The sequence below is a fragment of the Drosophila suzukii genome, chromosome 2L, assembly GCF_043229965.1.
Source record: "Drosophila suzukii chromosome 2L, CBGP_Dsuzu_IsoJpt1.0, whole genome shotgun sequence".
NCBI lineage: Eukaryota > Metazoa > Arthropoda > Insecta > Diptera > Drosophilidae > Drosophila > Drosophila suzukii.
Genome location: NC_092080.1, coordinates 21,242,205 through 21,265,838, shown reverse-complemented (window position 1 = coordinate 21,265,838; position 23,634 = coordinate 21,242,205). Strand labels below are relative to the sequence as shown.

The following is a 23,634-nucleotide window of genomic DNA, read 5'->3' as shown; positions in this document are numbered from 1 at the left end:
AACGTAACCGGTAGTCGGTGTCGTGGCTCTTGGCTGGCCATACCCATAGCCATACCCATGGCCACATCCACTTGGCCGTGGCCTAAACCATCGCCATCGCCAGCATCGTCGTCACCATGTCGTCTTGGACAATGTTGCTATGTTGCTCTTATTTCAGAACATGACCAGCGTCCAATGGGAGGCCACGGAGGAATGCCTTAATTCAGGAATTTAATGAAAAATGCTCTATGAAGCGGTGCAGCAAATTAAAAACAGAAAAAAACCGAGGCAGCAGCCAGGAAAAGCTGAGCGCACAGAAGCCATCGAGGTGGAGTGGCGAGAACGAGAACAAAAAGGTTAAAATTAAAATCTCCGCTCACTTGTTCTTCTTAGTTAAGCACTTTTTTTCAGAATACCCTGTTTTAATAGATTAACTGGGTGATCTGGTGGGAAATATGATTAAAAAGAGATTAGAAAATGAAGTTATATATGTGAAAAGTTGTATATAAAAATTGCCTACACATGAGGTTTCCATCCTTCTTTAAAACGCTTTAAGCCAATATCTATTTAAATTTTAGACCAAGGGAAATCTAATATATCTTTAGAAACTAATTTAAAAATGGTTGAGAATCTTAGTTAATTTTTGGAAGGTAACTAAGCAGAGAAAATTTTGTAGTTCTTATCTGGTTTGAAAATTTTGTAAAAAATAGAACGACCTTTTTGAAGTTAAAAATGTTTTTGTTTTGCTCTTATCAAGTATTTACGTTCTTATCTGAAGAAATAAACTATTAGTCCAGTCAGTAGTGAATACTTATCAAAAAATGTTAAGCAAACTCAATTAAAATTTTTTTCTACCCATTTCGTTCTTGTTTTTAGAACATTGATATCAAAATGTGTTTTCACGGCTATTAAGAACAAATGTTCTCAATTCAAGAACAATGTACTTCATTATTTCTCTCTGTATACAATTTAAATGTGTACCCATCAATTAATAAACAATATATTATACTTTAAAAATAAGTCAAGTTATCATATTTTGATATCTGTTAAAAGGCGTATAAATGTATTAAAAATTTTTGAATGTAATAATATGTAGCTTAAGAATACTTTTTGTCCCGATGGTCTCTATCTTTTTTTGGAAATAGTTTTTTCAGAATAACTTAACTAAATTATTCGTTTAAAATATTTTAGAGTGGTGTATTAGAACTACCTTTCGACTTGATGGTCTCTGAGTTCCTTTGGGAATAGGTATCATAGGGTAGCTCCTATCTCGATCACACTTGTCCCACCGGCGGGCTCCTGTTTCCTTTTTTTCGCTGCTTGGATTTCAATCCGAGCGCGATTCACTGGCGAATCGGTGGCTGTGAGAGCGGTGTGAGATCGGTGGCAGGTGATGCCGATGCCGTTCAACTTTGAGGTTGAGTGGCTCTTGATGCGACCGAGACCGACCAAAGTTGACCAGTTCCCCGGGCGAATGTATGAGTGTGTGCGAGCGAAGTGGTCGCTGCTCCGCGCCGAGCGTTGTAAATTACATTTTCCAAATGCTTTTGCCATGTCGAACCAAAAAGCCATGTACATATGTGGCATAAAGGAGCGGCCTGGCCTGGCTGTGCTTCCGTTTTGATTTGGAACACTTGTTGCCTCCAATGCTGCGTTCATTCGGCTCTCCGCCTCTGGCCTTATAGATTTGTCCTCCGGCCAGAACGACAACCAGAAACATTCATTCCTTGGGGATATGGCCATTGGCCATTGGCCACTGGCCACTCACAGATACACACGCCAACCCGATGTTCCTACATGGATTCCTACATGGCATTTGGGATGCCCGGTGCTCGATGCTCGATGCTCCTTCTTGATTCTTTTTTTTTTTTAGTTTTTGGGCCTCTTTCCCCGGATGCGTATTTAAGCGTTTTGTTGTTGCCCTCGGATTGGGAGGCTGCCGTTGATTATGTTGTTGTAGTTTGTTCAGATTGTTGTTGATTTGAGTGTTGATTGTTGTTAGCGGAATGGGTTCGTCCCTCGGAGCTGTTGGCTTCGATTAGCTGAATGGCAGATCCTCTGGGGATCGGTGGGAAAGGTGCAGCAAGTGGGTAGTATAAAAGGGGATTCTTTGTATCTCTAGTCTCAAACACTTTGCACCATTATTCTATAAAATATTACATTGGTTGCGAGAACTAATTACAGAACAAGTAGCTTGCAGATACCAAACAACCATTTCAAGTAATATTTTAGTCCGTAAAATGTTAATTTTAATAATGAAAAAATGTAATGTTCAACTTGGGTTTATTTTTTTTTAATTTCTTAAAAAGGTATTTTGATACAAAATATATTTTAACCTTTCTTCGTTTTTGTTTTGTTCTAAAGAAATTTATCTAAGCTTAGTATTTAAAGTCTACATGCCAATTTTTTGGACGATACATTTTTTTTATTTCTTTAACGTCTTAGATATATATTCTTCTTTACAAGAAAGAAATGTCCGTACTTAAATTAAATTAAATTTAATTTGTTTAAGTAAGGAATAAAAGAACTTTATCAAACTAAGTTTAGATAGAAATTTCTTAGATATTTGATGGGTCTCTAAAATAAAGATTCTGGTTCCAGGATCTCGAATGTGGACAGCGGAAGAACGTCATTGTCAAAGTAGTTCGATCCACCTGGAGCCATCTCGGGGGCCGGATGATTGTAGAAACGCTCGAGGAAGGGGCTCCGGGACATCAACATCTTTGGGCTGTCGAACGAGCGCCTCTTCAGGAAGTATTCCCTCTTATGCGGCCTCCTCATGGGTGATATCTGGTCCATGATTTCGTTGCTCATCCTCCTCTCCGCCGGCAAGGAATTGACCTCATTGTATAATGATGACCTCGACCTAGGTCGTGCCCAAGCGTTGAGGACCAAGCAGGCGATGACCAGGATAAGAAGGGCAAGTTTAGAGCTCGACATCTTGACTGCTTGGCAGTTGAATTCTGAATGTGCTGAGGGTGTTGCGGTGTAGAGGAATTTATAGTGGTAAGGAAGTATGTCAGGTAGTCAATATGGTGTACCCTCTAAGTATTTTATAATGATGCCATGTGTTTGGTTTTACCTACCTTTTATTGCCCACAAATGTGTGCCAATCTGTTGAAAAAGGTATTCCGGGATTTTGCATCCTTATAATTATAGTTTATAGGAAACTAGAAATTAGCTGTAAAATTCTAAGTACTATATTTTGCTGAAATCACTAATATTTTAGAGAACTAAATTCTTAAAATTCTTAGCTTAGTCTAAAGTTTTTAAATAGATTTTGATAGGATTTCAGCTATCCTATTAATTAAATAAAATTGTAAATTCAGTTTACGTGGAATTAAATTTGAAGTAACATCGAAATGTAACTTTTAATAACAGACCTTTAGCATTTATTGTATGTTTTATTTTAATATGATAAATCCTTTTGATTAGTGTATCATTTGATATTTGTATACGATAAATACACACAATGGCATTAAAGGTTTCGGGCTGTTTAGATAAACGGTCCCAAAGAGCAACTACTTTGAAATCCATCAAAACCCACAATTTCCCTGGTCATTCCACTCGGGGCCATCACTTAACCCATCCACCTCATCAATCTCGGACATTTGGCTAACTATCCGCCAGGCGATCCTTCTGGGGACGGAGTCACTTAGAGTCGGCGACTCCACTCCACTCCACTCTAGGCATCAAGATCAACTGGGATTGGATGCGATGCCATTTCATGTTAATCAAACAACGAAATCCATCAACAGGTGACACACACCGCCAAGTGGGCGGCTGGCGGTGGGCAGAGGCGGGCGGAAAGGGGGTGGCGGACGGGCAGCCGCGACATCCACCAGACATGTCAGTGCGATAATGGTGCTGGTGCTACTTCTCCTCCAGCGAGTGGACTCGAGTGAGTATCTAAAACAACTTCATTCACAAAAATCGGACCAACAAAAAAAAGTGAAGAAGCAAAGTAGCAGAGCATCTGCAAAAAGGAAGCTGGGCCATTAAAAATATCTTGTGGATGCCACGGCAAGGCAGATAGCAGCCGCCACAAGAGAAGATGCATCCGCAAGGGCAGGGGTAGCACTTGGTAGCATCATCATCATCATCATCGGTTTTAGCCGCGGCTTTAGCTCCGGGAGCCGCTGCCTCGAAAGCCCCATCTGCGGGGGCGGTGACGTGGCGGACGGGGCGGGACAGGTCGCTGGTCGGTTGCTCAGTTGGTCGTTTGGTGGCCATCGACAGCCAGGGGGCAGGAGCAGCCAAGGAATAGCCAAGAAACATACGCCTAATGCCACAGTCATCGACATCCGCCATTTAGCTAATTAACCCAATGCAGCTGAAGGGGGCTTGGTCTATGGAAATGCAAGGAGGTATAAAATTGTCTTCCTTTATTAATGTTTTCTAAAAATAAAACCTTAAATAGGGTTAGAATAACAAGAAATTGGCTTTATAAAAGAAAAACTAAATGAATGAATTTGTGAATATTTGTTGTTTAGTTTTATAAAAATATTGCAGACTTAATACTTACATGGAAAATTCTTAACTGGTAGTCAATAAGATATTTGGAATGCATTTCAGAAAACTTAACTAAATATATTCAATTTAAACGATATCATAGTTTAGTATGTATTAGAATTAGCATAGACCGAGTGGAAATGTAGTGAGAATTTCATCAATTAAAAAATTAAAATATGCCAAATGGAGTTGGTGTGTATCATAAATAAATTTTATTTTAATTTTAATTTTCATTTAAAATATGTTTTTCTATTAAGAGCGGTAAAAGCTCAAGCAGTTATGGTATAAATCCTCCAGACACCGGCACCAAGGGGTTAAGCGATCGTCCATCAGAGAGCTTTTCTCCCTCCATCCTCCTTAACTCCGCTCCTTCTCTCTCCCACTTTTCGTGGCTTCTGACGCGACTTCTTCAGCTTCTTCAGCATCTTCTGTTCGGCTCCTGATGCTGCTGCTGCGGCTGCGCAGTCGCAACTGTCTACATTTGTCGGCCTGCCCTCTCTTTCCCACCTTCCTACCGCCACTGCCTCTTCCTCGCCGTGTTCGTCTTGTTCTTCTTCAGTCGATTGGATGTCCAGCTTTCAATTTGCAACATAAAGCATCTTCATCGTGGGCCGCATGAATGGGCAAGTGACTGGAAAGGCAGGGGGGGGGAGTGGGGCGGATTGGGTGTGGGCTGGGAGCTGGTTCTGCACCTCTGATCTGCCAGTCCGGCAATCCAGCAATCCAGCAATCCAGCAACCCGGCAATCCGGCATTGACGGTAGGCACTCAGGCGTGCCCTGGCGGTAGTCGCTGACCTTTATTGATTGCTGTTTGACCTCGCCAGCCATTGTGGCTGTTGCTGTTTTCGCTCTTGCTGTTGTGTTGCATCTCCTAACCATTTGTACTTAGCCGATCGCTGGCATAGATTGCACTTGGCTTGCACACTACAGAGAGGAGGGGGGAGAAGGTAAGCGGGGTGGGAGGGAGCAGCTGTGGGCGGATGGGGAGCGGTACACGCCCACAAGCATCGCTGTGTCGTTTTGCTTTCTGGGTTTCGAGCAGCCTTCATTGTTACTGCTTCTCTTTCCAGTGCACTCAAAAATATAGTTTAATTATTTAGAAAGTGTAAGAATAGTACATGTTGAACACAAATATTGGCTTCTTTCATTTTACAAAGATTAAATCACGCTAGAACATTTTTTTACCGAGGATATTATCCATAATTATTTTAGATTATTATGCTTTGGTATTTATATTAGATTACATTTATGCTGATAATTTAATAAAAGTTTATTTGAGTATTTTTGTTGTGCTTAATCATTAAAAGGTCAGAATGTTTTAACGTGTACATTTATCTTATAACGTATATGTATCTTATAAGAATCGTATATGTATCTTATATTTATCGGGTGACGACTTTGCGTATACTGAATATTTAAAATATTAGAAATTGGCAAAATGGTCAACGTAAGAGGGTTTTAATTTTGGTCAGGGAAGGAGAACTTTCCGACATTATCAAGTAAATATGTATGTTCTTAATATATGCTGTTGATTTAAAACTAAAACAGCCGTCTTGAAACATATGAAAGGTGATGGGGCATTATATCAAGTATATCCCATAGGAATTTTTGAAAATACTTAAAAAATATTGTCATTCCTATGAACCGTGTACTGTGTAAAAACTTCAAACATGAAACCGTATAGGTATAATTTTGTCATAAATACTCTTTATACACAATTCTTCATATCATATTTTGTACATTTCCAAATTTAGTTTCCCTATTTGATAATCATAATTTTATATATTAATAAATATTTGGAAAAATTGTACATTTTTTCTCTGTGCTGCCACTGTTTTTCTTGTTATTGTCGCTCCATTACCTCGTTCATGGCAGTTAATTTATATTCGATGCATCTCTCGGTCCTTTTCTTGGGGCTTCGATTTGGTGGCCTTTTCTTATTTTTCCATTTTGAACTTCCTTTTTGATGTGTCGTTGTTGTTGCCGCTGGCGTTGTTGCCGAAGGTCGACGTCAGTCGTCTCCGTCGGTCGTCATTGACGCCTTTCCTTGTACTTAGTCTTCCATTTGCCATGCAAAAACAAAAGACAAAGGCAGGGTAACAATAAACAAGTCAGTACGCTGGATATAGGTATTTCGACTTTAAGATACCTGTTACCAATAAAATATATAAAATGCTAGAAATCGATTGAATCTGCACATAGGTGTGATGGTATCATGGTGAAGCTTTAAATAAAGATTTTTCTATATGATATACCATTTATATACACATAGGTGTTATGATATCATGGTGAAGCTTAAAATAAAGATGGTTCTGTATGATATACCATTAAAAAAAGTGTTTTGTCGCTGAACTACATACATATATCAGTTGATATTTTTATAAACATGTATTTAATAGTTCCAAAGACAAACTAAAAGAGTTAAGGGCTCTTTACTTGTAAATGTTTTCGTAATAGTATACCCCTTGGGTACCAGGTACTAAAACGCAGCACACTTTGGAAGCCTCGCTTTGTTTGGCTTCTATCGTGTAGTTTGTTTTGTTTGACAGTTTCTATCTGGAGGGGCTATCAAGAGTCGGAGCTGGCGAGTTGGACCTGAAGTTGGAGCTGGATCTGCAGTTCGGGGCAGACGGAGACTGCAGTTTTGTTTGCTTAATTGTTTGGTTTCCCCCATTTGAATGGAGGTGGAGCCCCTTTGGCAGGGAAAATCGTTCGCCTTACTCGAGGTGGGGGCGATATTTTCCAGGGAAATAAATTAGCTGATTGAGGATAACCGCAGTTAGTGGACTGGGAATGGTGGATTCGAATGGCGGTTGCAAATGCGAGCGGGTGACGTACAAGTGAATTATCACCTCATACATTGAGCCTCTTCGGGGAGATATCTCCATCTTGTCGCCCTAATGGGAATCTGTGATGATCCCATCGGGAACACGATTCGGTCTTGTTTTAATCACATACCATATCATTATTTAAGGCATTTTAATCTTCTTCCGTTGGAAAAAATGTTGCAAGAACTATAATTACACTGGGTTACATAGGTTACGAGTCCAGTGTGCTCCAAAAATATTAAAGTCCATCCTGTCTTTTAAACTTAACAATTGCATGATTTCATCATGATTTTCCCATTCTGTAAGTTAGAGTCGACTTACATTTGTCCATTGTAGATCAAGAGATTGGTGGAAATGATGGAATACTTTTGTATTGATGAAATCTACAGTTAAGACTTTTAAGCAGGATCATTCTAAAGAAAGTTCCTTTTCTTTTATAAATTAGCCCCTGAAGGTAGGCAACAGGCACACACGCCCCTAACTGATTAGCTTCTTCATGGTGATCAAGGGTCAAAAATAAATCGATATGTAATTTACAGGTAAATTGTTTAAATTATTAATCGAGAATTTGGTCATAACGTCATTTCGTTACCTTTTAGTCATCATGTAAAACATGTAGCTTAGTGGGTCTTAAAACTAATTAAATTTTTGATCAGCCCTTCAAAAACCCCTTAGTTTTTGTAGGCTAGTGTAATTATTGACCGGTCTTGCTTTAATATCAGCAGCAAATCAGATCACTTCATAATGATAATAATCACTCAGCAGAATTAACCTGCTACACGCCAAAGAGGAAGTCCTAAGAGAGAGTGGCTCTCTTTCGCCCGACTGTCCCCCACTCTCTTAAAGCAGAGCGTGCCAACGAAATTCATTCATACAACCAGTTGTTGTTGTAATCCCCACTTGTCGCTCCCCAAAAAGTGCACTCTTCGCGAGAGGAGAGCGAGGAGCGAAAGAACGCGAGAGCGTTGGAGAAAAGAGCCCACGAAGCCGATTGATCGCTTGCTGCTGCACAGTTATTTTTCCAAAGCTCTCGAGTGCGGTTCGATGCGGAAGCTTTTTCGTGGGCCCAGCAAACAATAATAGTAATAATAAACGTATGTAATTTAAACAATTAATCAAAACGCGGCGATCGATGAATATTGTTATTGCGACTGCAGGAGAAATACACACATCAAAATGTTTGCTTAATTGTATGCCCGGCCAGCCCAACAACAACAAGTGCAACAAGCCAGTAACAAGTGAATTATTGTACTTAATTTTTACGTACAAATGCCAGTGAGCCACCGACAGGCGCGTGTGTGTGCGTAGAGTCCGGCAGCGGAGTGTCAGTGTGTGCGTGAGCGGCTTTATCAATTGCTCCACATAAAAGTTTTCATTGAAGTGTTTGACAGCAAAGAATTCCGATTCGAATACCACAGCAGCGTGCGAGAAGAAGAAGCAGCAGCAGGGGCAAGAAGAGGCAGCTTAAAACGGTAATTAATACAAACACACTCTTGATTCGGCCATAAACAAATGATTCAGCAAATGTCCGCCGCAGCAACTGTAAATGCTGCGCAGCGAGACATTTGATTGAGCCGCAATTACAACTACACTTACATATGTACATATGTAAGTACGACCACGGGTGACAAAAAGCTGCGGCGACGCATGCTTGCAATTAGTGGGTAACTGTTTCGGTCCACCTCTGCTCTCTCTCTGCTCCAGTCTCCCACTCTGCGACTCCCCCGCATGACCACAGTGAAGCCCCGACAAAGTGATAACAAATTCATTAACCCTTCGTTGGTTTTACACAGTTTGGAACGTACATTTGGTATTTATAAAAGAATCCGCCATAAAATAAGCTTATAAACGTGTTTATGCATTCAATATTATTTTATAAACTCGGAAAAACTTCGAAATGAATTATTTCAAACGAAGTATCCAATAACTTGATTCCTGTAAATAATAACTTAAATGATATTCACAAGTGATAACGTATTTATTAACCCTTCGTTGGTTTTACACTGTTGGGTATTCATAATAGAATGGTATTCATAATAGAATAATTTTGTATTCTTGGAAAGACTTCGAAATTAATTATTGTCAACGAATTACCGATCAACTTCATAAAAATAAGTATTTTAATGATATTCACACCTTATCGGTAAAAAAATTATTAACAAGTGTTTTTCAAGAAAAGCCAACAAATTTATTTCAATACAAGCCTCTCGGTGTTAAACATTTTTAAAACCTAATGCCAATATAAATTTCATTAATAAGAAGTGTAAAAATTTTTAAACTTGCAAAAGTGAAGTGAAACGAAGAATTAATTTTACGTTGCACAAAATAGGCTACTTAATTTGACAATACGAACCCCTTACTTTAATACCTAATCTGGTTTCTTTAAATTAATAGGTCTGAGGAGGTTGTTCTGAAAAATTTCTTATTTCTTAACTGAAATTTTAAAAATAGATATATATAAAATGTGTTGAATTTGAAATCCAAAGAATATTTTTTTTATATCTACATACATACATATCTACATACACAAGTAGTATAAGAAGATAAGACGATCTCTTTTAAATATGCAGATATTTTCCTACTAAATATGGTTTTTGGAATCTTGTTAATAAAACAATAGGTCTTTTGAAGGGTTGACTAGGGAGTCTAAACGCTGTGGGCCAGTTCGACCTGTACTTTGCTTGGCTATTATGGTCATGCCTTGGACATTTTCCAAAGTATTATTTGCCATTTTGTCGCTTTCATTAATTGGCCTGCCTGTGAAACGGCTACCTGTCTCCTCTTGTGGATTTGTTTTTGTCCGCTGGCTGGCTCTCTGCGGAACGGTAAGTGCAAATTTAACGCTCTCTCCGCTGGCTCTCTCTGCATAGGGAAAAATTTACAAGTTTTTATCATTTGGTTGTAACTTGCACATTTGGGCCATTTAGTTAAAAGGGCATTTTCAAATTATGTATGAAAATATTTCAATTTTTTGGAAAGCGGGTAACCTTTAAATCGGAATTTTAATCTAGTCTCTAAACCAAAATTAATATTTATTATTTAAAAATTTAATAATCACTACTTTGTTTTCTGTGTAGTCGTCTCGAGCACTTGTTGCTTGTTCATTGTTTTTACAGTTTTTAAGTGGCGCTCATATCCGGCGTTTGTGGTTGTTGCTGTTTTTTATTTTTACTCTTTTTGCGTTTGCTTTTGGGCCTGATAAGCGCACTCACCTTCACTGCCCCTCGCCCCTCGTCCATCTCCCAAAACGCCCCGAATCGCCCCCTACTCCACTTTTTGTTGTTGTTGTATCTCCGCTCGCCGTTATTGTTACAGTTGTCAAAAGTGAGTGTGTGTGTGTGCACACTACCTGCATTTTATTTGCATTTCGCATTTTTGATTACAACATTTTTTTATGCGCTTTCAACTTTTTCCCTTTTTTCCGATTCTCTGGCCTTGCCTTTTCGAGTTTACCCTTGTGTTTTTGTGGCTTAGTTACCCCAAACCTTTGTGATTCAGTTTTAAGTTGGTTTGTTTAATGCCCAACTGTTTTTGTTCCATGGCTCATTGAATTCTTGGGATATTCACCTAATTGTAGAATGTTTTCAATTTAGAACTTTTGCAAAGTTTTCATTTAGTGTGATTATACACTTGAACTATTAAGTGATTTTCTTAAGTTGAGCGCGCTCCAGCCTACAATTATAGCTTTTTAATGTAACTATCTTAAATACATATATCCAAGAAAATCTAAGAATCAGCTCTGTTCTCATGTACCTCATTTTGTTTTATCCCTATCATAATATTTTAGTTACCTATTGTTAAAATATTTCCTTTCAGGATCAATCAAAAAACTTACTTCGATTGATATCATAGAATAGAAATAGCAAAGTTATAGCTTTTCTTGTTTTTGAGAAAATTATCTAAAGTTATTTTGAGTAACCACTGCTTTTAACATAGTATGCAGCCATATCTCATATGCTTATTTATTTTTATAACCAACAAATAAAGAATTTTTTCCATATAAATCACAATACTTTTTAAATTTTTGATGTGTGTCAATTTTTGAAGGTTCTCCTTGAGTTCGTCAAGTCACATAACCCCTATAGGAGACATAAGGCCAGGCCATCTGTTGATTAACCGATCTGAGAGTGACTGCAATGCATTTGCCCGGCTGCAGTTGATGTCTCAAAGTTCAGAATGTGAAAAAACACATTTCGGTTCGCGTTTAATTAAAGTTCAGCACCTCACTCAACCCACTCGACTAAAATCACGACATTTGCGATCATTAGCACACAGGCGCAGAGCCGCAGAGATATAGGCACACATGCGATCGAGTGTGGGCGCCCAGATCGGCACTCGATCATCTGTGGAAGCTGGGACAGACAAAGTGGATGCTTTATGGAGAAATATGATTTCATGTGGCGGCTCGAATCAAACAAACAGCGAACCCAGGCAGAAACGGCAGTCATACGTTCGCATTTGTATTGTGGTGCTGCGGTCAGTGATTAACCTTAGGTTCAAGTAGCGATCTTTGATCTGTCAAAAGATCAAATTATGAAAACCTACGAAAAAAATCAGGGACCACAACAAAACGCGGCCAATCGATTTAATTATGGACAGTGATCTTCGCAGCGAAAAACGCTGACGGAATATGGCGAGTACATAAAGTAAACTTCAAGTTACCCCTGCTCGAGGACTGCTGAGATCGCGGCTGCGGCAAGTTCATGTGACAAAAATGTCACAGTCAGCAGAAAACAAAAAGCCGAAGCCGATCGGTTTACTCAACTCCCAAACTCATCTCTGAGTTTGGAACTGAAACAAGGGGGAACCAAGACGATCTTCGGCAAACAAACCAAAAGTAAAGAACGCCCTCGATGCCCTCAAAGTGATCGTCACTTGCTTTTTTTATTATTATTATTATTATTTTTCCTCTTTATTTCGGGGAGAACGGGTTACGATGGGATGATGAAGTTGCTGTACGGCGGAGGTTCGTTTGTCTTCCTCAAATATTTACTTTGGAGTCCGCTAATGACATGAAACGGCAGAACGGTCGAGGGAGACGGCGAAATTGTGATGTGAGCCGCAGGAAACTGTTGAATTTGTTATTATTAGCATTTATTTTTTATGTTTTACGATGCCAGCTTGGGGATTTTCTTTTCGCTTTTCGCTTTTTTTCGGCGGAACCTCTATCAAGTGACAAGAGAGCTTGTGAGGTAAGCAGTTATCTGCTTGATTATATGATGAAACCCGAACCACTTCTCACCCTCTGCGTGATTTTGCGGCGAGCTTTTCAATGAGCTGGCAAATTCCATTCACAAATCGTTGGCTAAACGGAAGTTGAGACTTCCCAAAAGGTTACAAAGATTTTTCCAGAAGTTTTTCAAATTCTGACTTAAAATCTCGTTCTTCGTTTTGTATTCCAATGAAAATTGGGAATTCCCTAGGTAAGCAAAAACCATATGGATATTTCATCAGGGCTGTGCGTGCTTTTCCCTCAATCTAGTCTACCTATTCAATTTTGTGACGTCTGTTTGATACCACTTCGCTGATCTAAAGTTTCCAACGCATAAATTATTATCGGATTGACCAATCCCAGCTCTATCTAAGCCGTTTAGTGTTTAATGTTCTTATACTTTTGTCTAAATTTTATTACAAATTTCGGGCTGCTCCTCGCTTCTTTTATGGTTTATAGCAGAAACGTGTTAATGTTTGAATATATTTTATATGACTTTGGACTTTGTTTTGGTTTTTAATATAAATATTTATATTAGGCCTTTTATCTCTTTAGTGGCTTACAGGTTTTGTTTTGCTTTGTTTTGGGTGAGCATTGGATTTGGTTAATCCGAGCGTGCTAGCTTTGGTAGGTCAAGAGTTGAAAGATGGTAAAAGATAAGTGGGTGAGGTGTGATCTTGCTTAAATATACAGTTCGATGAGAAGGGGGTCAATGGGGTTACTAATTAAGATATAAAGATGAAGATGTTTGTTAATGCCGAAAGAGCGTTTTGTAAAGTTTCATAAATTCTTGATATTGCTTTAGGTATTTTATTTTAGCTACTTGGTAATGAAGCTATAAATGAGGACCAAGAATAACGAATCAGCCGTTTATCAAAAGTATGTCGCCCCAACTGGTCATAGAACCATATATTTAATTAAGAAATGTACAATAAAAAGCTGTCACATAACGATGTTTTCTCTTTGCAATGACTGTGGCAATGCATATAAGGATATTTCAGAGCCTTCACGTCTCCACTTTCCGATATTGCAGCACGCAAACAACCCGTCAGTCATGACCATAAACACTTTGGTCGTCCGCTTCCGCCTCGTTTATATTTGACCTCCATTCTTTGGGCCTTTGCAGGTGTCACTTTTCGAGTACAGTTGCCACACGACCGACCTGACCCCTCGAGCTGGCCCATAACGATCTTTGTCGTCTCGACCAGCACTTCTCGCCTTAAAAGTTTTCGTTCGTTGGTTGATTTTGTAACTGCCATGTTTTTGCCTCACATCCCCGGCGACAGGCTTCGCCTAAACTGGTGCAAAAAATGAAGAAAACATGCAAAAAAAAAAAGCTGAACTGAACCCAACACGATGATGCTGCCCACACGCCTCGCCATCGACTTGACTTGACTTGGCCTGGTCCAACTCAGATCCCAGGTCTCAGTCTCAGGTCCCTCTACCCAAAGCCCAAAACCCAAAGACTCTGCAGTCAGTCTGTCGTCTGACAGAGTTGAGTTGTAGTTCGGTTCACAAAAAATGAAAATGGCAAAAAGATAAATACATTTTTTATGTTTCTACAGTGCGGACTATGCCAATTTGCCCAGAACGTAAACTACAATAAATAGGTACTAAATAGTAGAGCTATAAAATCTTTCAGAAGTTACAAAAATTCTTCAGAGAATGGTAAAGTGATGCTTAGTTGTTAAAAGGATTCAAAGACTGCGGGTATAGAAAACAAAGAAAAAGGAAAAAACTTTCTAATGGGAAAGCGAACTTTTAATTCACTGCCTAAAAGAGTTTTATTCACAATAAGTTGTCCGATTGAGTTTTAAGCTTTTATAGTTTTTGAGAACCCGACCATATGCGTTCAAACTATTTTGGGCGTCTCGTGGACTTTAGAGTAGGTGTGTGCGAAAATAAACGTGCGCAACGCAAGAATCTCTAGAATCTGCATGCTTAGGCGAGATCACAGCGTTCATACGGACGGACAGACAGACGGACAAGGTTAGATCGACTGGACTATTGATCCTGATCAAGAATATATATGCTACGTGTCGTTGGAAACGCTTCCTTCTACCTGACAAATATTTTCAGACTAATCTAGTATACCCTTTTAGTGTACGAGGCATTTAATGATTCCAAAATCATTAAGAATGGAAATTCATAACGTGCAAAGTCGCATTAAAGCGCCGGCACGCACTGTATGTATGTCCTAGCAATTGGCAGACTTTGGCTAAGATTCGAGCAGCGTGTGCCGCACATCTAGAGTATATAGTCCACAAGTATCTATATCCACGTTTATGCCAGATACCCCCACTCGCACTCACACCCTGGCGCTGACTATATTCAGATCGGTTCAAACTCTCGAATGAAGTGAACTCGAGGCGCGCAATATGTCGCTGTCATTTTGGGGACATGTTCGCATGTGTGTCGCCGATCGAGTATCTGTGTGTGTGCTTTGGGGCTGCATGTGAGTATCTGTGTGAGGGCAAACGGGCGTTCGTTTTTGAGGTCTGTGGGCATCGGTCGATGTCGGTGTCGATCGGTCGGTCGTTCGGTCGGGCGCTTGGCATTAGCATTTTCAGTGTTGCTTTATTTTTAGATGCGCGCAAAAAAGCCACAACAAAAACGGCAACAAAAATTGCAAGTGTCTGCGTTTGGGTGTGTGTGCGTATGCGGTATGTGTGTGTGTCTTCGATTTTGCTCGGAGGTGACTGACTGATGGACTGACAGACTGACGGACTGACGAACCGACGACATTTTTGACATTGTGACCAGCAGTGCCCAAAGTCTTCTTGCACCACATTCAGCTGAGGTTCTATAAGAAAAATACAAAACGATCCCAGGAAACTCAATAATTTTCCAGCTACTCCTAAAAAACTTGACAAGATAAGGTTTTTCAGGATCGTATCCTCTATAGAGGATCTATAGATCTATAGATGAAACTAATAATACCACAGAGAATTTTTCTAGTTAAAATAATAAATGATAAAGATGCAAAACTTATAATCTATCATATCGATTCATTTATTTATATTAATTCATATTGAGATTCATAATTAGGGGTTGAGATGTTATCTTAAAGATAAAAAATAATTTGATTAAGCAATAAAAGTACTATATTCGGAACCCCCTTAAAATTTCCGGTTTACGAAATTGATCGTCTGATAATATAATAGAAAACATTCATATAAATTTAATTGCAATGAATAGTTTGCTTGAAAACCACCTCAACCTGAATCCAAGGAAGAAACATTTTCGAATGTGATTTTCAGTTCATTAACAGTAATAAAATCGTTTATACAAATGTTTACTACCAAAAATGAGGAATAAACTAATTACAGATAGTTGATATCATTAATATTAAGACCCTATACATAATTAAAATCTTCTACAAACCATGTCAAATTAATTTAATTCGACTTCGCAAGTCATCACCTTATTAGTGATTCCAATCCCATCTCCTCGAAAAGCTAATAAAATAAACCGAAACGAAAGATTGCTGGTCTCGGCGGTGACAGGTTAAGAACGTGTTATTCCCGATATTTGTCTCTGTCCATATGCAGTGCAGCTTTTACCAATTTTTCGGAGTCACATTGCTGGCTTTGGATGTCGAATGTTGGATGTTGGATGTTCCCTGAGATAGTTGCTGTTGTTCCTGGAGACGCGTGTTGGCAAACGAGTCAATTGGTATGAACTGTCGAACTGTCTTTCGTTTTCGGGCTACAAAAGCGGCAACTGCATCCGTCTCTGTCTCTGTGGCTTGGGCCTCTCTTTCTGCGGCCTGCGATTTGGCAAACTTTGGAGATCGTCCCACACAAATACGGCCGGTTGAAGACACGGGCAATACTTCAGCACACCTTGACTCGCCTTGCCCTCATCAGCCAACCTGGCGGCATTCTGTGGTATCTCTCTTCGAGTTGTCAACTGTAGTTTTTTTTTGTGCAAGACACTGCGCCCTCTCACCTTGCCCCAGGTAAATATACCTTCTTCGATCTGCTGCCTTTTCTTTCTTCGCTTTTTCACATATTTGATTCATTGATGTACTGCGTGGATGTCGTTCGTTATATGGCGATTTTTTTGTGTTGGCCCCGCGAATATATGGCCTACACCCTGACAAAATTATTCATTTCGATTTGAGATAAACTGCAGTCGCTGGTTATAAGAATTTGATTTAAAGACCCAACCGGTAATATTATTTAAATAAATTGTGATATCCGTGTGTCGAAAGAAACAAGCAGGAGTTACTTCTAGATATAAATCGATTTGCTTGTTTTATCCGATTTTACTTTTAAGCCGAAAAACAGTGTGTTTCAGCCACCTGTGTATCAATGATTTATTGCAGTTTTACAAGTGCAATGAAAAGTAGTTGACAAGTAGTTGAGCAAATAGTGCAATCTGAAATGTGTCAAAAACAACAGCGGGCCAACACTTGTCTCCAAGCCAAGTAACATATCAAATCGCGCCAGGTATCGGTAAACTGTGCAATTCTCGTGAAAACTCTACTTGCATTGAGGCATGTTTTATCTAATTAAAATAACTTTTTTATTGGGTTTAAAAGATCATAAGCAATTTTGCAATACTCACTCGAAATTTGTTGCCCAAGTATATCTGCCGGATAAATAGATACATATCTTATTATATTCACCTATTTATCTAACCGAAAGTTTGCTGTCATTTGACTTTTTGCCTGGCCAACATATAAGATGCTTATATCGCATATATGTAGGTATATATATATGAGCGGCAGAAATGTATCTCACAGATATTTGAACGGCCCAGGCTGCCTTTTGTTCTTCTTGGCAGTTCGGAGAATTTTTTTGCGCTCAAGCGAACTTGCAAAAGATCACAGACCTTCTGACCTCTCGCTCTCTCGCCGAGCGCCCTGCAAAAAATATATACGAGCAAAAAAAAAAGACTTGAGTTGGGGCTGCCAGAGATACAGATACCGAAGTACCACAATATATGCATGTCCCCTTTGCCCCCATACCGCCCCCCTCCCCCCGCCGACCCCTTCGCCGATGTCGTCGCCGTCGGTCGCAGAGTTCTAAAAATATTTCGCCGCCAACTCAGGTCGCATCGTCGGTCGTCGCCGAGATCCCGTCATGGCCCGGTCGCCTCCGTTCGCCTTTTTGGTCTCGTTTTGGGTTAAGTGTGCGGATCTCGCATCTGTAGCCTGGCTATATATACGAACGCGTCCATACCTATATATTTATGCACATATATATTTCTTAATATACCCTGGCACAGGGTAAAACCATTTGGCCCACAAGATTGGGAGTGACGGAAGATTCTATAAGTTAGGGCAGTAGAAATTGGACAGCTTAAACATCCTCAAAGTTCTCTAAAGTCCCTTAAAAAGTTCTGTGTTATTGGAACCTAACAAATTTTTACCTAACCCATATAAAAATTAAAATATATTTGCACTTGAAAAATCCAGACAAACTTAAGAAAGCACTACCTTATAAGAGGGAACGAAGTCAAGAGATATCAATTTTACAGATTTTCAAAAGAGTATTACTATACTACATAGATCTGAGCAGTTCTAGGTCACAAGATCATTTGGGTTGTTCCCGAAACCCCCTAAAAACCCCATTAACTTTACAGATGACCTTGGATAACGAGCTAACGATCGGCTTGTGCTACTTTTGTTACAAAAACTGGCTTTTAAAGGGTGTCCAGTGCTTCGGATCTGGAATTACTCTCTGCCGTATCGGTTCCTTCGTTTGACGTCTGCGACTCTTGAGGTTGTTCAGGTCGTTCAGTTTTGAGGCGAATCGATTTCGATTTACATTGAAAATTGTCTCTCGATAACGAAAGTATCCACAGCGGAGGAACAAAGGAAACAACGATTTTTTCATTAGAATAATGCGATATGGGCAATTAATATGCATATGTTTCCTATTCGGCCGTTTGTTGGTTTTGTTGCGAAGTTCAATCGAACAACAACTGGGCAAATAGGAAAGTGCAATGCAACACCGCCAGACAACAACAACATGGGCCCAAAGCGAACAACTGCAATATGTCTGCTCCACTCTCGCCCTTTCCCGCCTCCACCCATCGCCACCCACTCCCCTGCCACCACCCCCTTTGTTTTTTTTGTGTTGATTGACGAGTGACGAGGCCAAAGTATCAAATGGCCAGCGACGACACAGATATGCCTCCGTATACAAATACAGTTACAGAACACGCCTACACTTTGTTATCCACCAGAAACCCCCTCAAATCCCCCGTCCCCGACCCCGTTTTTGACCCTTTTTGAGGTCTTCTGAAGTTGTAAAGTCGCTGATGTTGATGTTGTTCTTTCTATGACTTTATCGCGGCTGCGTTTCTCTCTCTCTCTTTCGCTCGCTCTGTCAGCTCGTTCCCACTGCCACTTGAACTCTGACCAGCTGACCTTCAGTGAACCCTTTGCGGTGTGTGTGTGTGTGGGTCTGGGGGCGATCGGACGGGAAGAGGGAACTAGAAAAAGAGAGCCACGGTGCTGGGGGCCGCAGAGCATTACATACAGTAGAAACTGCACTGGTATCTATCAATAAATTATAGATCTAGTACTCACTGTACTGATAGAATCATAAACCATTTTCCCTAATACAAGTCGGTGCATAACGATCAATGGCCAATTGTGGCGTGTATAACTTAAGAAATTACGCAATACTTACCAATAACTTAAATTCTTTACATAAATACATTAATATTAATTATTTCTTAAATTAAAATACACCCCAATTCAAAGCTCCAGCACCTGTCGCCTGCGCACAGCACTCACTGTACTGATAAAGCGCTCTTAGCCTGCGCTCTCTTCGTTGCGTTTGTTTTGCTCCACAGCTGTTTTTTCTGCTCTTCGATACTCACTGGCTCTCTCTTGACCTGCACGTGTGTGCTTGTCTTCTCGTTGACTCTCCGGTTCTTTGTATACCCTTTCGAAGATATTATATATTTGATCCGATTTTTTTAAAGAATCTTCCACCCTATTAAAATTATAGATGTGTGACTTCCATCGCTAGAAATGCTGATCTCGTCGCTTGGTTGGTTGATTCAAATTTCTGTAAGTCTGAAGATATTCATTAAATACAAAGTTGTCAAAACTAAACCTAATCTAAATCAAACTACATTAATTCTAGAGATTCTAGAATTTTCATCAAAACTTACAGTGGCCCGCAGCTTATTTCGCGCAGTTACCTAAAAAAAGTTATAGTCGTTATTTCTGCTAAGCTAAAAAAGATAACAAAAAAATTTTAATGAAGTTTTTAATAGGGAATATTAACATGTTTATTGAAAGAAAGCGATTTTCTTAATCAAAAATTAAAACAATTTTTTAATAAAAACAAAATGTACAAGCTTTTTCCATGCCGCAGTTTATTTCGTGTAGTATTTTTAAAGTAAAAAAATTGAACATTTAGTCTTAAAAACCACAGATTTTTTATTATTTGATCACTTAAAATACTAACAAATACATATTTTATGAGTCTCCGAGCTTTTTCATACTAATATAAAGAGATACAGGGGACTGTTTCATAAAAACTTGTTACAGCGAGAGCATTGACTCGTCGGCGTCTTCTCGCCGGCTTTCTTCTCGCTTTGTTTTCTTATTTGTTGGGGGCCGCTCTCGGGCTCTCCCGAGACTGCGTTCAGTACGATTTCGTTCGTGCGGCGGGCAACTCGTGCAAATGCGAAAATAAATAACAAACGCGGCGGCATTATCAGTGATCGACAGTACAGCGATCGGCGGATCGGCGCAAAGCGCGCGTAAATAGAGAAGAATATAAGTCAAGAGGATTGATAAAAAGCGTACAGAAAGCGAATGACGTGAAAAGTGTGAGTGTGGGGGCGTTGTGTAAAATTAAAGATTAAAAAGTTCAGAGAAAAGCGCTTACGGCGGGAGCAAATCACATAACCGTAACGGTAACAGTTTTGACAGGAAAAACGCAGGAAAAAGTCACAAAAGCAGCGCAACAAATCCCAGCTAAAAATAGTCCGCAGAGAGATAAAAAATCACTCTGACATTTTTGTTTGTGGCTTCGTTCGCTTTTTTACAAGAAACTCACGTGTCTAACGACACTTTGACAACAGAGATACAAATCTGTTTGGGAAGCTGAGCACGTGACCACCAATTAATGAATGAGACAGCACCAGAGAAGATAGAGCGAGAGAGGGATAGGGGAGAGTGCGAGCGAGATAAGTGATAACGTCGCGAAGAAAGAAATCCCGAATCTTATGCAAATCGAGCGAGAAAAAGTGAAACGCAAAATATCAAGTTTAAAAGTCAAAAGTCACAAACGAAATTAAATAAACAATGCTTTAAAAGTTCAAAGCTTCAAAACACAAATGTTAATTGTGGAGCAAATTAAAAGCAGAGCTATACGATTACACGTTTAGCAAACGGAAATAAATTAAATCCATATATAGGGTGAAAAAATCGTGGAATATCGGTCACACCTCCTAACAAGTTAATAATATGTATCAGGCACTACATACGTAATAATCCTTAAAAGTAAACACTTAACAAAATAAATAAAAAAAACAAAGCAATACAATTACATCTACTTCGACTTTTTCTAAACGAAAGACAAATTGACAACACAATTAGTGTCACTTTACTTAGTTAGTCGGCCAACAATCAACGGGGAAAAAACAAAAAGGTGAATTGAAATTTTATATTGTGTCTAAGAAAAAAAAAACATAAAAAACATTAAAAGAACTAGAGACTGAAACAACCGAACGATAAACAAATGCATAATATAAATGAAAAAGCTGTTTAAATATTTGATAGCCAACCGACCGACCTTAAACTTTTTCTTTGTGTTGCTAAAACAGAAAAGGTTAAAGTTCCGATACAGTTTTAACCAGATCTTAAACAAGTTTAGATGTCATTTTTGATACGTATTCAAAGCATGTGTTTTGATCTTGTTATCTGTTTTTAATTAAATTTTTAGCCTAGACGAATGTATTAAGTTCCTATTATCAAACAAATTATCAATCTTATTTATAAATTTTATTGTCAGCTCACGCAATTATGGTATCATATCAATGAAGAATTATAAAAGCTTAAAGTGATTTATCATTTTAAAGACATTTTACAGTGTATCAAATTCTTTAAGGCGATTTATGGTATAATTAATAACTAAAAGGTGTACGAGATTTAAATATGAATAATCAAAGTGGGTAACAGATTAAAAACTTACAGACACTTGTTTTTAGGATATTGAAAAAAATCTAGTTAGTATAAACGGTAAAATAGTATTTTCCTTTTTCAAAACCCTTTTTATTTTAACTAATTTACCTCTAGTGGCACAGCCAAAAATTTGACAATCGACAAATTAATTGAGCCAGCATTCAATATCATTTAATTGCCCACATCACAAAACAACACACAAGAATGGCAAAACTTATACTGAAAGAGCAACAACCATTTGACAAAAGCAAATTAATTAAGCAAACACCCAAAGACAAGCAAGCCCACAAAGATGCATAGATACAAAAAGTACATAAACCCGTAACGATTACCGAGACTTGGACAATACGAACAGAGATAAATTAGCAGCATAAATGGTCAAAACAACTGAAACGGCTAACAAAACCTGGCAACTTAATTGAAGAAGTGGTCGAGCGTAAAGTGTTAAAATAACTTTATAAACCCCATGATTTGTCTTTACCGCATGTCTATCTCTTTTTTTTATTTTTCCCACTATATATTTCCTGCCTTCACTTCACTTGCAGCAGCCAGCAGTGCGAAAGAGACAGAAGCGGATCGCCAGACAGAGAGGGCAAATCGAATCGGTTGACGACGGCGGTGGTTTGACAATATGTTGAGCCCCCATAATGAAGGAAATTGATACGGAGACAACAGTAGTATGGCCAGCCTGGTGTTATTCCGGTAAGTCATGCCGGCCCACAGCCCCCCGTTTATACTTGTTCACTTGCTTCCCAACTCCGAAATGGAGTGCTTCGTAGTATTATGACAATAGTGTTTCAGGGAGGGGGAAAGTTGTTGAAAGTTCAGCTATCGCTTTACGCTATTATATCTGTGCCGCTCTTAAATACCCTGTTATGATGAGCCAAACTAGATTGTTGGGACATATATCTAAACCACTAATACCAGAGATTTTTTTTAACAACAAAAATAGATTTTTGAATTGATGGCTTCAAGTATATCTTAGTTTTATCAAAACTTTTTTTAATGTAAATCGTATAAGCTATCGCTTCCGATTTTATATTCAGGTTTTAAAACAGCTGTAATGATTTATACTATAACTCAAATGTTTTATCATAATGAGGTATACATAATTGTAGAACTAACTGAAGGTGTTATTGGAAATTATGACTCACAGGGTATCTTAAAAGTTAACCACTCCCCACGATTTCCCTGCATTATTTCTATTTGTTTTTATTTACTTTATTTGTTATGGTGCGCTTTATTTTTTCGGGTTTATATTTCTGACTGGACTGCGCTGAAAGGCCGATGGCCATTGAGGTGGCTTTGGTTGTTGGGGCTGTCAACGCCCGGTCGGTGGAGTTGTGGCCTACTGTTTCTGCCGCTGCAGTTTATGATCAAACGTTTTCCGTTTCGACCCTCCTTGTCTTTTGGGATTTTTTATTACGAGTTTTTCTCTGCTGCTGCTGCTGTAAATTTGTCTCACCCAGAGACCTTTGGCTTTGCTTTGGGTATTTGTTTTGTCTCTTTCTGTTTTTGACATTATTTATGGGAGTGTGACATTGCTCTGTTACTCCGTGATAGATTAATTAGATTGACCAGTGTTGGTCAGTTCAGTTTAGATATTTCACTTGCTCTCGGGAGTCAAGTATCTGAGCCATGATGTCATGGCTCCGTTTCTTGTCTCACCTTTGACTTTTGCTTTTGCTTTGGTCACTCGAAGCCAGCATGCAAAAACGAGAATTTCTGTTCGACATGCACATTGTGAAACACAAAAAGTTATAATGCCAAAACAACAATATATATGTACACAGAATCAGTAAAAAGTAAAAGGCAGAACTGAAGTCGCGAAAAAAATCATCGAACAGTCACCAAACCAGGGAGAGAATTGGATATTTGACGTCAAAGATGTTTTTTTCACAAAAGAAGAAGATATAAGAAATATATTATAACTGATTTTATG

General features: G+C 39.0%; 3 protein-coding genes across 8 annotated transcripts in view; 2 read left to right on the top strand and 1 right to left on the bottom strand.

Annotated features, from left to right (window-relative positions):
* Window positions 1-23,634, top strand: part of AstC (Allatostatin C) — a 104,822-nt gene that overhangs the window by 17,827 nt on the left and 63,361 nt on the right. The window lies entirely within an intron of this gene.
* LOC108013472 (uncharacterized) lies at window positions 2,343-2,968 on the bottom strand. Its single transcript, XM_017079358.4, has one exon. It carries the CDS (start codon window positions 2,917-2,919, stop codon window positions 2,557-2,559), a length of 363 nt encoding a protein of 120 aa, XP_016934847.3. The 5' UTR covers window positions 2,920-2,968; the 3' UTR covers window positions 2,343-2,556.
* Samuel (SAM-motif ubiquitously expressed punctatedly localized protein) overlaps window positions 8,338-23,634 on the top strand; it is a 61,798-nt gene continuing 46,501 nt past the window's right edge. For 2 of the 5 annotated variants that reach the window (XM_070998656.1, XM_036815580.3), the window contains exons 1-2: window positions 20,177-21,159; window positions 22,238-22,394. In XM_070998656.1, the coding sequence (XP_070854757.1) occupies window positions 22,340-22,394 (55 nt within the window). In that variant the 5' untranslated portion in view covers window positions 20,177-21,159; window positions 22,238-22,339. Of the gene's footprint in view, window positions 8,793-20,176; window positions 21,160-22,237; window positions 22,395-23,634 lie in introns of those variants that run through there. The other 3 variants (XM_070998671.1, XM_070998666.1, XM_070998661.1) reach the window with 3 other exon arrangements.